This window comes from Platalea leucorodia (genome assembly GCF_965183815.1).
Source record: "Platalea leucorodia genome assembly, chromosome: Z".
Lineage (NCBI taxonomy): Eukaryota > Metazoa > Chordata > Aves > Pelecaniformes > Threskiornithidae > Platalea > Platalea leucorodia.
The window spans coordinates 3,181,645-3,196,754 of NC_138858.1; the positions used below are offsets into that span (position 1 = coordinate 3,181,645).

Here is a 15,110-nt window from a genome sequence, read left to right on the forward strand (position 1 = left end):
TGAAAACTCTGTTGTACAGGAGCTAATGGGAGCCTTTGGCCCTGTTACGGACATCGATCATACTTCTTTGCATTGGAGTTTTTTTTTTTTCTTGCTTACTTGACTCTGGTGAACATCTTAGAGTTGCATCTCAGGATCTGTGACTTTGCACCTTTACTGCTTATCCTGATGAGTCAAAAATTGTGTATCAGGACTTCCCTAGTCCACTGACTTTTTAAAATGATACATTTGCGTCTTTTAAGACTTTTGTCGTCTTGTCTTGTTCACCTCAAGCTTTTCTTAGCCTCCACATGAACTAAAAACTGGATGGAAGGAGCAGTTTCTCCTGAGCTGGTGTGACTCCGTTGGTGACTAAAGCTCTGAGAAACAGCAAAAGGCTAAGTTGCAGATTACCAGGACTCTCATCTGGTCTGGACAACAATCTCTTGCCAAATATTTTCCATTTTATATTTGGAAAGACCAAAAGTGATACTTCTGATGCTCAAGTGAAATATCGACCAAAGGCCCATTTAAGAAAGAAAAGCTCTTTGGATCTTTTGTACAGTGAGTGATATGAACCCAGATCTTTAAAGCTGTATTGAAAGCTTTCAAAAAGGAAACTTTAAAAACCAGACCACATTTTAAATTTCAAAACAGTTCTTTTGCTGTCATGATTATCTACTTAGTGTTAGCAAAGCTACATGGCGGATTCTTCACTGAAGCTCTTGGTCTGTTGTGAATTTATTGTTGTTTCTGGGGCTGGCTAATAATGATGATGTTTTATTAGTCACAATATATTTCCCATTGACTTTGATTTGAACCACAAAAATCAAAGCTGCTGACTTTTCAGGTCTCAAAACTTGGGAGCAAATCATTGCTAAGTGCTTTAAAAGAGAAAATCTAAGCAAATAAAAAGATGGATTGAGCCGGCACATGGCTGAAGGTTGGGGTTTAGGGAGCTCTCTGTGCTCAGGGCTGCAGTTACGCTACGGTGCATTGTCACCCTAGGCTCCTGCAGGCATAGGAATCGGGAATAAAAGGATAAACTGCAAACCCAGTATTGCAAACCAAAAAAATTGCAAGCCAGTTGCATTAAGCAATGTTGTTTGGAAGCTGTAATAGAAATGTAGGCTTTTTGGTTTGGTTGCCAGCGCTGTCGCATGTTGTTTGCCTTTGCTTCAAGTATAACATCAATTTAACAAATGCTCGTATAATCATTACCAAAATATTATTGAGTTTTTGTCACAGTTTTGAAATTGTTTTTAGCTTTATGAGCTGTATTAGCATATGCGTGGAAATGTTCATTATTGGAAGTTTGTTACCCACCATGCTCAAGGATTTTTGACGGTTACTTTTGTAGCGCATCAGTGCATGCGTTGATCTTGCTCATGGTCCAATTTTCTTCTTTTTGGGATGTTGGCTGCAGAACAAGGAATACAAACTTCTGAACGAGCAACTCTCTACGCTCACATCTGCCCACTCCTCCGAGGTGGAAAAGCTGAAGAAGGAACTGATGCAATATCAGCAGAGCCACCGGGGTGACGGCAACCAGCTTGTCAGCTTGCAAGAAGAGATGCAGCACCTCCAGCTGGAGCTTGAAAAAGCTCACGGTGAGAGGAAGGTCGTGGAAGACAGCTACATCAAGGAGAAAGACCTACTGAGAAAGGTATGTGCATTTGTCACGTCTCATGTTGTGTAGGTGGTCATGTGGGTGAAAGCTCGCTCTTCACAAGTCTGAAGGGGAAAGACTTAATTTCTATTCTTTAATTATAATTTTTTTTTTCTTTTTGTCACTGAATGCCCCTAGAATTTACCTTTTAACCAGGTAATGGGGCAGCAAGGGCAGGTGGACATCCCTGCAGGAGCAGCGACTGTCTCCTATCAGGAGGGTGCCCCGTCTCGATGCCTTTTGCACCGCCAACCATGAAGAAATTCCCCAAACCCAGACCTGTCTGAAATGAGGGCACTTAATAACCAAGGATCTGCCAGAGTTTCGTGTATATACAGTGATTCCTCATGGCGTGTAATGCAAAATATTGGAGAAGGCAGTCGTAGATGCTGTAAATATTAGGAAGATGTCCTTCCTCAGCCCAGCTGGGTATGGGACGCGAGGGCTCGGTTTCTGCCATGCGGTCTGTGGCCATCGCAGCTGGTCACAGCGGCTGGTGTTGTAGCTACGTGCAGAGTATGACCTGTGTGGGGACCAACTTCGTCCCTCCCAAGCAGAGGCACTGCTCCAACAGCAGCTAGGCTGGTTGTTACAAGCCTTTATAGGGTTTGGAGCTGCGATGTAGACTAAACCTTTTGATTTTCTTTCCCTCCTTCATGCAAACTCCTACACTTTCTGGATCTCTTGAGGCGAACGTGGCCCAACGCTGCCACCGTTGTACAAGAAAGAGTTCTAGTGGCAGAAGGAGACTTTAAAGTGTAAATTTTTTTTTTTTGCAAATAGTAAAAATGGACATTTTACACTGAATTTCTTTGGTCAGGTTCATTCTGAATAACCTTCACACCCATGCTCCTAACCTGAGGCACTAAGGTATGGGTTCAGACTGCTCAGGTTAAATCCGTGATCTTCCTTCTTCTGCACTGGCGGTTGAAATGGTCTCTTTGATCCTGCTATTGGAAGGAACTTATGGCTTTTCTACTCAATGCATTGCATAGAAAAAGCTATTTTGCAGCTGTTTACTCTAGAATAGCACTTTTTGGGTGACAACCTGAAGATGAGTTGCTTGTGGAGATAAAAAAGGGGGTCTGGGATTAGCTGCATTTTAATTATGGTGAAGGGGTGCCCAGATGAAGCTCTTCTAGGGCACTTCACTCAGCAGCACCTGCCCTGGCCAACCTCCCCTTGTGGGTGAGCCCTCAGATGGTGGGTTTGGGTGAGAAGCTGTCGGGATTGTGTGGGCAGGATAACTTAATCTGAACAACTAGCAGAGCTAAAATGCATTTTTGGGTGTGCTTCTCAAAAGGGCGTTCAGCCTGTATGTGTGCTGTCTCTTGGCTGGACCAAGAGCTGTCAGAAAAGCAGTTACTCCACTCTTTGCGTGTGTATTGCACCCACACAGGGACGTATGGAGTCGGTGCTTTGCTTTTCTCCAGCACCAAATGAGAAGATCCATTTTGGCACGGGGCTCAGTTCATTAGCTGGCTGCAGTACAGGCTTTTAGAGCCTGAAAGGATGCTTTATTTTGAAGGTGATGCAGCTGGGGAAAAAACTGCTTCTCTTTGTTCTTGATTGCAAATCCCCTTTGAGCACTCAGAAGAAAGGTTGATTTAATGACTGAAGAAATGCTTTCAAAAAGCATGAAAACAAAGCAAAAGCTTTCCCTTGTTGTAGAATTGCCTACAGCAGAGCAAATACTATGTACTTTACCGTGACAATAAATGGTTTAATTATAAAACATAGCATTTCTACGGAGCAGTGCAGGCTCCCATTTCTGACATTAGCTTTCAATTGCTCCCTTTGATTCCTCGTCAGTGGGAAGATGGAAAAGACCCGTTTCCCTCCTGGAAACGTTCATTTAGCCAAAACACTTTCCAAGAAAAATTTTGGCAGAGATTTTTGAGTAGTTCTAATAACTATCAAAAGCGTGGGGAGTGTTGTGAAACTGAATTCAGGTGCGAGAAGCGCTTTTCGCCTTCAATAACTAGACTACACCGTGGTTGTGGTGGGATGTCCTCGCTCTGGAGATGATACCCAAAGTCATCAGACACTTCTGAGTGAGAGTGAGGTGACAGCCTTAATTTTATGGACTTGAGCTGGGGTTGCAGCTTCTGCAAATGCATGTTAGTTATGCTTTTGTTACTGAAAAAATGTCCTTTAATCTCTTCCTTACAGCTTTTCTCTCCAGCTACTTAATTTTAGAATAACTCTTCTTATTCCATTTGTGATAAAGTTTAAAACATCAGATCTGGTTGAGTACCAACAGCTCTTTTAGGGCTTTCGGTAGCACCTAATCTTCTCACTTGGTGAGTTAGGACGATTTAAAGCCTGGCCAGGACTTCTATTAGGAAAAATCCTAAATGCCATCATCTTTTCCTCACAAGATTAGGGGAGGACCGGAGCCAGATCTCATGAGCAGGTGGTTCCAGTGTAACACTTAAATAAGGGCTGAAGCCATCACGAGTGCTCACAGCTCAACATCTTCCATAGAAATCCTTCAAAGCAGGTGCTGTTGCCCTTGAAGCACCGTCAAAGATGTTTCCTATAGAAAGATGAGCACGAGGTATAAAAGGTACCAGCGTAGGTACCAGAAATGGGGTTTGTGCTGCTTGGCCGTGGTGTAACCTGCTCCTCTTGCCGCTACCCATGTTTAATGGACTGGTTTCATTCTCATTGCGTTTCTGTAAACACAAATACTGAATTTCAGCTTGTTTCTGTTTCGTATGGAAACAGGAATGCGATAAAGAAGCTCAGTCGTTGAAGATCATATCTTAAAAATATCTATATCCAATCTGGATTAGAAATTTTTAAACCTGGGAATAATTATTGCGGATTCTACCAAACCTTTCAGTTCTAAAATATCCCCCCAGTGCAGCTGAAAATACTCCAAATTTTTGTCTAGTTTTGTTTTCCAACCATCGTAACTTTGTTTTCTGGGCAGAGGAGTTTGTTATCAGCATGCATTAAAGAGCACTAGTGAAATAATCCCGTCGCTCCTAATCTTTTCCCTGTTGGGATAAACGAGTTGAGTTCCTTGCTGTCCCATTGCAGAGCAGGTTTTCCTTCCTTTCTATCACTCTTGTGCCTCTTTTCTAATATTTTTAAGAATTCTTCCTAACTTGAAGACGCTAGTGCTGATCTAATGGCTGCACGTTTGCTCTGACGTTTATTTGAAGTGATGTACAAATGAAGGTATGTAGTTGGTTTTAGTACAGACTATTAAAATTATGGCTCAGGCCAGAGCATTTAAAACACCGGTAGCTCTGTGTACTTTAAATTGTGTTTTCTTCACTTTCTGGTTGTATTTCCAGTGTCCAACTTTCCTACTATGTGTAGAGATGCAGGGGATTATCGTTCTGTGCACGGGATATGACTGCTTCAGTCGTGACTTACAGTAAAATATATGTTGTGCTTTTACCCTCACCATTATTATGTATCTGGCATATGCAGTATTTGATAAAATACCTTGATTTGAGGATGCTTGTGTGGAAGATTGAAGTCTGTGCGAGGAAAGCATGCCAGCTGGGCTGCCTATAAATTGTAGCGAGTGGTGACAGCAAAATTATTATTCTTGGGCACGGAAAACTTTTATTATGGTGTGTACAGTGTTGTTTATCTTTGAGATCCTTCTGCTGTGTGTAGCTGTTTTCTAAGCCATGGCTACAGGATGCGATGGAGCGGGCACAGGGAATGATATTGCGCTGGGATGATGTGACAGTTTGTTCTCCTACCTGACAGCAACAGATTCATCCCGCTTAACCGTAGCAGCATATTTCACTTGATAATGTGATGGTTTTGTGTTTTGAGATAACGCCGTTGAATTGCATCAAAATTCCTGAGGATGAACACAATTACAGGATAGGTTGCTGTCAGCGTCAGTCCAGCCTTGTTGTTGTGACAAGTGGCCTTGCTTCCCTTCGCTTTTAATAAAGAGGTCGTTAAAAAAAGAATACTGTTTTGTAGGATTTAGTTTCTGGTTTCATGAATTTTTGCTAGGCAGTATTTGGTGTTAATATATGCTCCTGTTGTATTTACTAAAGGCCCTGGTACACACTGTGCATTGCTGTGCCAGAGGTTCTGTAGTAGTGTGAAGCATTAAAGTGACTATAATCTGATTACATGAAGTGGGTACAATACACATGAAGTTAAAAAAGCCTGAACTATTTAGTATTAGTCTTCCACGGTGCTCACATTAACTGTGTCCGTCTTAACTACTTAAGTGCCACGTTGCCCGAAACCATCAGCAGATTTTTTTTCCCCCCCCAGCAGCAGTCAGTGTTATGACTTGAAGATAGCAACGAAGCCCATTGAGATGTGGAAATAAACCTCTGATTTGCTGACCTGATCACTTGTAAGAGTTTCACTCCTGCAGATCGCGGTCGCCAAGTCCAGTTGCTCAGTATTTTGTAAGCTTCTGCTAAAAACATTAATTTAAGGGAGAAATGCACTCAGGAAAAGAAAAGTTCCTCTCTGTTGTTGCAGTGCAGTTCTCCTACGCTTCAACTCCTGATGTACAAAGGATAACCGGCAAAGCACAAGGGGATAGATCTTTTAAAAAGCAAAGAGAGCCCTAACAAAGCTCCCCGTCTCCAGCCAGGTGAAATGTAATCCCTCTACAGAGGCTCTGACCTGCGGCAAGCAGTAATTCTTTGCCTTGTTTCGTAGCGCATATCCGACCTGGAAGAAGAAAATGCTCTCCTGAAGCAGGAAAAAGAGGAGCTTAACAGCAGGATCCTGTGTCAATCTGAAGGTAAGAAAAAATGCTTATAGTATTGTAATGCCTCCACTAAACGAGAAGCTTAGCTGTTCTCCCCTGAAATCTGTTTTTCCTGAGTGCTTTGTTATTAGCCCCTACCTTGAAAAGTGCTCATCTTCCCGCACCCCTTTCCTGGTGGTTTTTGTTGTTGTTTTCGTTGTGCAGCTCATTCTGTTTGTGCTGTCCTGCTGGTGGATGGCAAGACAGAGGCTGGTTTAATTGGTGAAATATGGAATAAAGTACCCAAAAGGGCTTTTTAGTTCAGTTACGTTTACAGTATTTACTCCGGGTGATGTGGCAGGCAGCGAGGCTCCTAGAGCTGGAAGGTGGAGAATAACAACGTCCCAGGATTGATGAATAAAGGATCCAAGAACAGCACAGTTAACAGCATTGAGCTGTGACAGAGGGTTTCTCTAATGTGACAGGAGTCTGTGAGTGTTTTTTAAAGCAGGGACTTAGATGGGGAGATGAACATAAAGGAAAGCAATCTGGGAAAATCCCAGTATTGAGCTTTTTTCTTTTTTATCATCCTTTTCAGCTTTGATTTTGTTGCAGGATTTACAAAGAGCATCATGCATCATTCTGTCGATGTATCTGTCACTCGTGAAGTACCCCTTGCTCGCAGCCCGATGCGAAATAAAGGAATGAAAATCACATGTTAAAAAGAAACTTGCATCAAATATTTCTTTCTCTCTTATGCGATGCTTTTGGAGCATTGAAGCTTGGGGAAAGCAAGTTCTGTTTGGTGTTCACTGATTTAAAAGGACACGTGGACTATATTTGACTGGTTTCTCAAAGAGGCGAGGGACCGGATTTGCTTCCAAAAGGGAGCTTTTAACAAATAAATGAATTTATTGGATAATTTCAACCGCTGTGGTCTTATCATGGGAAATAGTTGATGATGACATGAGAAAGAGATGCTGCTGTTGATTTGCTCCCATGCCAAATATGGTGGTGGGAAGCAGGCAGAGAAGTCTTTAAATGCAGCGAGTACCACTTCTTAAACATAAATGTATTTCCATACTGTGCTGCTCTTTTCTTAAGTGGGTTTATGGCTGGAGCTGGCACAGCTGGGTTAAGCATAATAGATCTGATGGTTTGTAAGGTGCTGGAGATTTTTCTGTAACTCAAATGTTTTTCTGTAACTCAAATGTTCCGCTCTCCGAGCAGAACAACTCAAGCTGTTCCAAATGGCAAGGAGACAGATCTGGATTATAATTATAATTCTCTCTAAATATTAGAGAATGCTTATATGTATTTTAAAGGTTCTCGGCAGGGAGCGTTTTGTTAATTAGTCATTGTTATTGCACATATTTACAAGAAGTTCACTTCAGAGATGAAGATTATAATTTCTTTTCCTTTTGTTTTTTTCTCCTTATTTTAAAGATGAATTTGCACGAAACACGGTTGAGGAAAATATCCAGATGAAGAAAGAGCTGGAAGAGGAGAGGTCGCGTTATCAGAACCTGGTAAAAGAGTATTCGAGGCTGGAGCAGAGATATGACAACTTGCGGGATGAACTGACTATTATAAAGGTAACGAAACTGAAATGATCCCTATTCTGTTGTGTCCTGGACACGATGTTGGTGGCTGGATAACATGGCTCACTCATCCTCAAAACACTTAATAGAACTGACGTTATCGTGCAGTTTGTGCTTGATATTTCTAAGACTGAACTTCTACACAGAAGCCAAACCATATGCGTGCCTTGAAAAAGGAGCCTGATCTTTCAGTTAAGATACTTAGAGATATCTGTGAATCTCAGCAAAAGTTGGTTCATGCTTCTTGTTTTGCTTTTTGTTTCATAGAATCATAGAATGATAGAATCGTTAAGGTTGGAAAAGACCCTTAACATCATCGAGTCCAACCGTTAACCCAGCACTGCCAAGTCCACCACTAAACCATGTCCTCCTTCAGTAATGTTCACGTGTAGGTGTTGGATTAAAAAACAAAACCCCCCAAAATCCCAACAACACGGTTTCAAAATTTCAAAAGCCAAAGCTTTTAGGTTCACCTTTGCTAAAGTCTTAGAAGAACTGTTGAAAAGTAGATAATTGTTACAGTGCTGCTGGATTTAGGTGGAAGGTTGAGTGTTTAAAGGGAACCCCAGGCGGTGCTGTGAACAGCATAATCTTGAGCTCAGATTTACATGTTTGTACTTCACAGGCATCTGGTGTCATGAAGAGCCTTTAATTCATGCAGAATTTTTCAGCTGAGCTTCTGTACCACTTCACAATTTTAAACTATTCCCTTGTGTTAATATGCATGTTATGGTAGGGCCACAAGAACTAGAAAATTAAATTCACTATAAGGTGACAGTCAAGCCTTTTGTAAAGGTAACCTTAATATATAGACATATATTTGCTCTAAGAAACAATGCTTCACGAGGAATCCTTCCTTCAACACTGAATATATTATGTATCTGCATCGCTCCTTGGCAGCAAGCACCGGGGCACAGAAGAAACCCATCCAACCAGAGCAGTCTGGAGTCTGATTCCAATTATCCATCCATATCAACCTCTGAGATAGGAGACACCGAGGATGTCATACAACAAGTGGAGGTACGGTCAATCGGGCAGGCTCGGGGGGAGGAGGGGAGCCCTGCTCTGCAGGGGTGATGGACGTGGGTCTTAGGAATAGGAGGAATGCAGGTTGGACTATAAGGTGTGACGGATGAAATTCATTTCGTGCTGCAGAAATACGTCATTAATTGTGCGAGAGGGATTGCAGGGTTGTGGTTCTATGGCAAGTGCTTACTTGTTTGTGGCACCAGGCTTAAATAGGGCTCTAAAAATAATAAAGCGGTGTCTTTTGGCCATCCCAGCTTAAAGACTGATGAAAATTCATCGAAGTGGTCAGCATTGTTACATGTAGTTATTCCTAGCACCGATGGCAATGACTGTATAGTGATCCTTCTCCGCAAGGATACCGAAGTTCATTACCCCCTTGCCCCCGAGCATTTTCATTCCAATGTGTCTTCACGCGTGCTTTGCTGGCCAGCACAGCCCCTCTCATCAACAGTCTCGTAATGCAGAGAAGAGCAGCATAAATTATTCCCTGGCTATCAAGAATCGCATGGAAAAGGGAAACGTGTTTTGCTGACGTTTGCTAGAATAGGCTGCTTTTCAAACTCCGCTTTCATGACTCGAGAGCGTGCGTGGATGATGAACGTTCCTAGGATCTGCCACCCCACTGGCAGGACCGTATTTTTTGGTCCCACGTAGCACGCCTGCAGAAACCCCCACTTCCCTTCGCTGGCTGCTGCGTTACGTTGCTTTAATATTTCTGAACTGCTCTGAGAGCATTTGCTGAAGTCAAAGTAATCAGCATTGGCCATGCTTTAATATAAAATATTCCAGGTGAAGCCAATTAAAAAACCAACTAATAAATACTTGGCTAGAAGTGACTCAGTAGGGTATTTTTAATTTTCTTAGCTGTGGCCCCAATCAGCCTGCTTATCTCTTGGGCTGTTAAACATTCAGTGATTTATTAAAATGAGTCGACTGTTTATTGACATTAAAAATAAGTGCTTAAAATGGGGGTCTGGTCTTTGAAAGCACCTGCCTTTCTTGGGATGCTCCTGTTACTGGCTGTGGCTGGGGTCGGTGCTGATGTAACGGTCAGGGCGTATCTGGTACTGTCTGTGGTTATAAAATCTGACTGAGGTCTTCCCCTTTTTCCACTCCCCTGTTTTTCTCCAGGAGGTCGGGATGGAGAAAGCCGCCATGGACATGAGCCTCTTCCTAAAGCTACAGAAGCGAGTGAGGGAGCTCGAGCAGGAGAGGAAGAAGCTGCAAACCCAGCTGGAGAAAAAGGAGCAAGAGAGCAAGAAATCCCAGGTAAGAGATGGCTTTTTCTCGATACTAGTATTTCATGTCGGTAACCGACTTTCCTTGATTGCCTGCGGACACACGATGTAGGAATTGAGGTTTGAGAGTGACAAGTTCAAGTTAAGAGGCAGCAAATCCAGGTGGGAAATGGGGAGAAACTTTTTTGGCAATTGGACACAACTGATTTTTTTTTTCTTTTGTATTTTAAATAAACTGGTTAGATTTAGGACAGTATCTTAAGTATCTTGAAAGCAATGAAATGTAGAATCAATTTTGGCACATTTTATTCTGCATGCACTGATCCCATTTCCTTCTCTCTTGAGAAATGTGAATTGTGGAGTTTTGTTAGCAAAGGTCAGAACAAGGAAGGGTAACATGAGGGCAGGGAGGCCCTGCAGAGGGCCCTGGCCAGGCCGGGTCGATGGGCCCAGGCCACGGGGTGAGGGTCAGCAAGGCTCAGGGCCGGGTCCTGCCCTGGGGGCACAACAACCCCAGGCACCGCTGCAGGCGTGGGGAGGAGCGGCTGGGAGCTGCCCGGCGGGAAAGGGCCTGGGGGTGCTGGTCGACAGCCGCTGGACATGAGCCAGCAGGGTGCCCAGGTGGCCAAGGGGGCCAGTGGCACCCTGGCCTGTATCAGGAACGGTGTGGCCAGCAGGAGCAGGGAGGGGATGGTGCCCCTGCGCTGGGCACTGGTGAGGCCGCCCCTCGAATGCTGTGCTCAGCGCTGGGCCCCGCACCCCAAGGCGGCCATGGAGGGGCTGGAGCGTGGCCAGAGCAGGGCAGCGAGGCTGGGGCAGGGGCTGGAGCACAAGGCTGGGGAGGGGCGGCTGGGGGAGCTGGGGGGGCTCAGCCTGGAGAAGAGGAGGCTGAGGGGAGCCCTCCTCGCTCTCTGCAACGGCCTGAAAGGAGGCTGGAGCCGGGGGGGTCGGTCTCTTCTCCCCAGGAACAAGCGATGGGACGAGAGGGAACGGCCTCAAGCTGCGCCAGGGCAGGTTTGGGTTGGGTATTGGGAAAAACTTCTTCCCCCAAAGGGCTGTCAGGCCCTGGCCCAGGCTGCCCAGGGCAGGGGTTGAGTCCCCATCCCTGGAGGGATTTAAAAGAAGGGCAGATGTGGTGCTTAGGGACATGGTTTATCGGTGGGCTTGGCAGTGCTGGGTTAACGGTTGGACTCGATGATCTTAAAGGTCTTTTCCAACCTGAACACCAGGCTTGTGTCCTCAGTTTGGTTTTGTTATAATCTCTGTGGTTTGTTTTTTTTTCCCTCCCAGTAATGATCATATAGGAATGTAGCTTAAAAAATGGTATGGTAAATCAGAAAGAGCAAGGTAGCTGTTAGAAGAATGGGTTCTTCCTTTCTGTTGCAGTGCAGGGATATTCCTTTGATATATTCTTTCTTCCTTGTGGAAAAATATCTTCCTACAGTTGGGGTTGTTTGCTTGGAAGTAATTAAAAAAAAATTAAAAAATTAAGATTACCGACAGCATAGTGATAACTTAAGAGACAGAAGTCCATCCAGACTTGCAACTGGAATCTGAAAATACAGCTCTCTAGCTGCCAGTGAGCTGATGTTTAGCATGGGGGGCTTTTAATAGAATCATAGAATCACAGAATGCTTTGGGATGGAAGGGACCTTTAAGGGTCATCCAGTCCATCTCCCCTGCCATGAGCAGGGACACCTTCAACCAGATCAGGTTGCTCAGAGCCCCGTCCAGCCTGGCCTTGGATGTTTCCAAGGATGGGGCATCTGCCACCTCTCTGGGCAAAACCCATTCCAGTGTTTCATTACCCTCAGAGTGAAAAATTTCTTCCTTATATCCAGTCTGAATCTCCCCTCTTTTAGTTTAAAACCATCACCCCTTGTCCTGTCGCTACAGGCCCTGCTAAAAAGTCTGTCCCCGTCTTTCTTCTAAGCCCCCTTTAAGTACTGAAAGGCCGCAATCAGGTCTCCCCGCAGCCTTCTCCTCCCCAGGCTGAACCCCCCCAGCTCTCAGCCTGCCCTCACAGCAGAGCTGGGCCACCCTCGGAGCATTTTTGTGGCCTCCCCTGGCCCCGCTCCGGCAGCTCCGTGTCCTTCCCGTGCTGAGGACCCCCGAGCTGGACGTGGGGCTCCAGGGGGTCTCCCCAGAGCGGAGCAGAGGGGCAGAATCCCCTCCCTCGCCCTGCTGCCCACGCTGTGGGGGATGCAGCCCAGGAGACGCTTGGCTTTCTGGGCTGCCAGAGCACATTGCCGGCCCATGGCCAGCTTTTCATCCCCCAGCACCCCCGAGTCCTTCTCGGCAGGGCTACTCTCCATCCCTCCATCCCCCAGCCTGTGCTGATACCGGGGGTTGCCCTGACCCAGGTGCAGGACCTTGCACTTGGCCTTGTTGAACCTCATGAGGTTCACACAGGCCTATTTCTCCAGCCTGCCCAGGTCCCTCTGGATGCCGTCCTGTCCCTCAGGCGGGTCACCTGCACCACTGAGCTCGGTGTCATCGGCAAACTTGCTGAGGGTGCACTCGATCCCACTGTCTGTGTCATTGATGAAGGTGTCTTGCAGATGTCTTGTATACATTTTACCCTGTAACTGAGGCTTTGTGACTTGTACAGAGGCCAGAGTGTGGGAGACGATGCCTGCCATGAAACAGCAGTGCTGTGTGCATGGTGTCGTGAAGCAGTAAAGATGCTCTTCGATAAAATGCTGAGCAAATGCCATCACTCTTGGTTTCATAATTGAAATTTCTGGGGCTGCTGTTGCTTTGTTTGGGAATTTTGTTTATTTCTCTCCGGCCTGAGATGCATTTGGCTGTTGACAAATGCAATAAGAGGCTCAACAAAATCATCAACTGTAATTATTTACGTGCTCCACCAGATATTCTTACAGATCACCTCTAGCAATTTGCAGGAAACACATGAAATAGGAAACTTTCCCAGCCTCTCATCATTGCCGCAGAGGCAAATTGAAAACCTGCTTCCCCACTGCTATGTTGAAGATTGTTCCCCTAATGACTGTCATTGTTCAAAAGCTGCAGTGAGCCACAGTTGTCAAGATATTAATGAGATTAAACCATTTTCTCCTGAAGCAGCCCCTGCCCCACTACGTTTTGTTGTACTCCGTCTAATGGCAATTAATAACATTATTATGGTTGAGCTGCAGCAGGGCTGGCTGTTGATCGAGGCATGCCTAACCATCCTGTGCCATGGGCCAGTTCCTCTGGCTGCTTTTAAATATTAGTTTATCTCTTTAATCCATGCAGGTAATTGAAACGAAGACTGAAGTGACTTCGGACCATGAAGATTTTGCATACAACAGTCTGAAGGTGAGTGAGGAGCTCCTGCTTAGTGCTGTAACCTGTTGCATGGCTCCAACAGCCCAAACAAATTGTCTGAACCTGGTAATAACCCCAAACCTCCTGTAATCGATTCTGACTATTAGAGAGAGCAGTTTGAAAGCTGTAGCTCTCCATCAGCTCCTGGGCCTGGGGTGGGCTCACAGATGTTCTCTCTGGGGCAACATCTGGTCTGCCTGTTTGAGTCTTCCACGGCGGTAACAAGCCCACTTATGGTGAATCAGGGTGCTTTTTCCACTGCACACTTTCCCACTGGGACTTTTTTGGGTTTCCTTTGACATGACACTGCAGGTCTCAGCAGTTTGCACCCAGTAGGGTTGAATTCTTGCAGCTGAAACCCAATGGGTTTCTTGTTCCAGGCTCCAGCTTTGCTTCTTGTCGGCTTTCCTTGCATTCCCAAGGTGCCACTCAGGACAAAACCAAATAAATCTGCTGCGTGCATTGCAGTAATAGCCTCCATCTCCCAGCAGCAGTGCTGGTTGACCATAGTCATCTTGTGTCTTCCCAGCTATTACCCTACCCTGCAATTCTTCTTGTCCCTAAGCTCTAAATCCTCATAGTTCTGCCTCCATCATTTTCTCCCTACAACATATAGAGCAACTGAAGCTTGCTAGGCTCCTGTCGCGGCTTGTGTGGGTTGTGTCCTCCTGCTCTAACTGTACCCAAATGCTCTGGTCTTGACTGTTAGGCCAATTCTTATGTCCTGCTCATCCTCAGAAAACCAGTTTCTAGGATAGGCTCTGTAACGGAATTTTCTTTCAGTGCAGGCCTACATTTCAGATGCTCCTTCTCTCCTTGTCCCCTTAACAAATATTGCAATGCAACTGAGAAATCCAGAGGAACATATGTTACCCGGGATAACATCATACTACGCCACTTGACGGTAGTAATACCAATTTTTGCTGTCCGCATCATGTCCTCAGAAGAATGCAAAAAAGCAGAAATTCAAGATGGAAAGGATGTATGTTCAGCCCTCACTAAGAGCATGCCTCTTAGCAGTAGCTTGTTCTGGCACTTAGTCCATCCAGTTTTTAGTCTCTAAGCATGACATCTGTGTTGCCCAAGTGTCTTCCAGCTGGTTAAACGTGGCTATGGAAGTTTGAAGTTTCTTGACCTTGTAAAGCAAAGTGAAGCTGCAGTTTGGAAGGGAAAAACCCAGCAGATGAGAACCGCCACCTTCTTAAACAGCTTCTGCAGATCTGACTTCTGTGTGAGTGCGCAAATTGTGTTTTCTTCAGGTTTTAACCCAGGAAGTTCAGAATGAAAATGTTAATTTTGGGTTTTCCTACTTTCTACGTTCCTAACGTAATAACATACATAGTCCTACATATCTAACAAACCTTAATAACTCTCTATTAATACCATTTCATAGCAATAGGTAGCACGTGTTACAAAAGAGCAGGGTTCTTTAACCTTTAGCCTACAAGAGGTAGAAAATGAACTTGCAAGGAAACACATCTCGGAGTTCATTTTTAGCGGTGTCGCACTGCAAGAGGTTCTCTTTAAGGATCTCCCGCCTGAGGTTCTTGCTGGAGTTGCAAGAAAATGAG

At 44.9% G+C, this 15,110-nt stretch overlaps 1 protein-coding gene across 1 annotated transcript in view; it reads left to right on the forward strand.

The window, feature by feature from the left end:
- Positions 1-15,110, forward strand: part of LOC309602672 (unconventional myosin-Vb-like) — a gene marked incomplete at both ends in the record, with an annotated part of 154,289 nt that overhangs the window by 113,864 nt on the left and 25,315 nt on the right. Inside the window, 6 exons of the mRNA XM_082336436.1 lie at positions 1,406-1,645; positions 6,311-6,395; positions 7,788-7,936; positions 8,843-8,962; positions 10,103-10,240; positions 13,468-13,530. Of these exons, the coding sequence (XP_082192562.1) occupies positions 1,406-1,645; positions 6,311-6,395; positions 7,788-7,936; positions 8,843-8,962; positions 10,103-10,240; positions 13,468-13,530 (795 nt within the window). The remainder of the gene's footprint in view (positions 1-1,405; positions 1,646-6,310; positions 6,396-7,787; positions 7,937-8,842; positions 8,963-10,102; positions 10,241-13,467; positions 13,531-15,110) is intronic.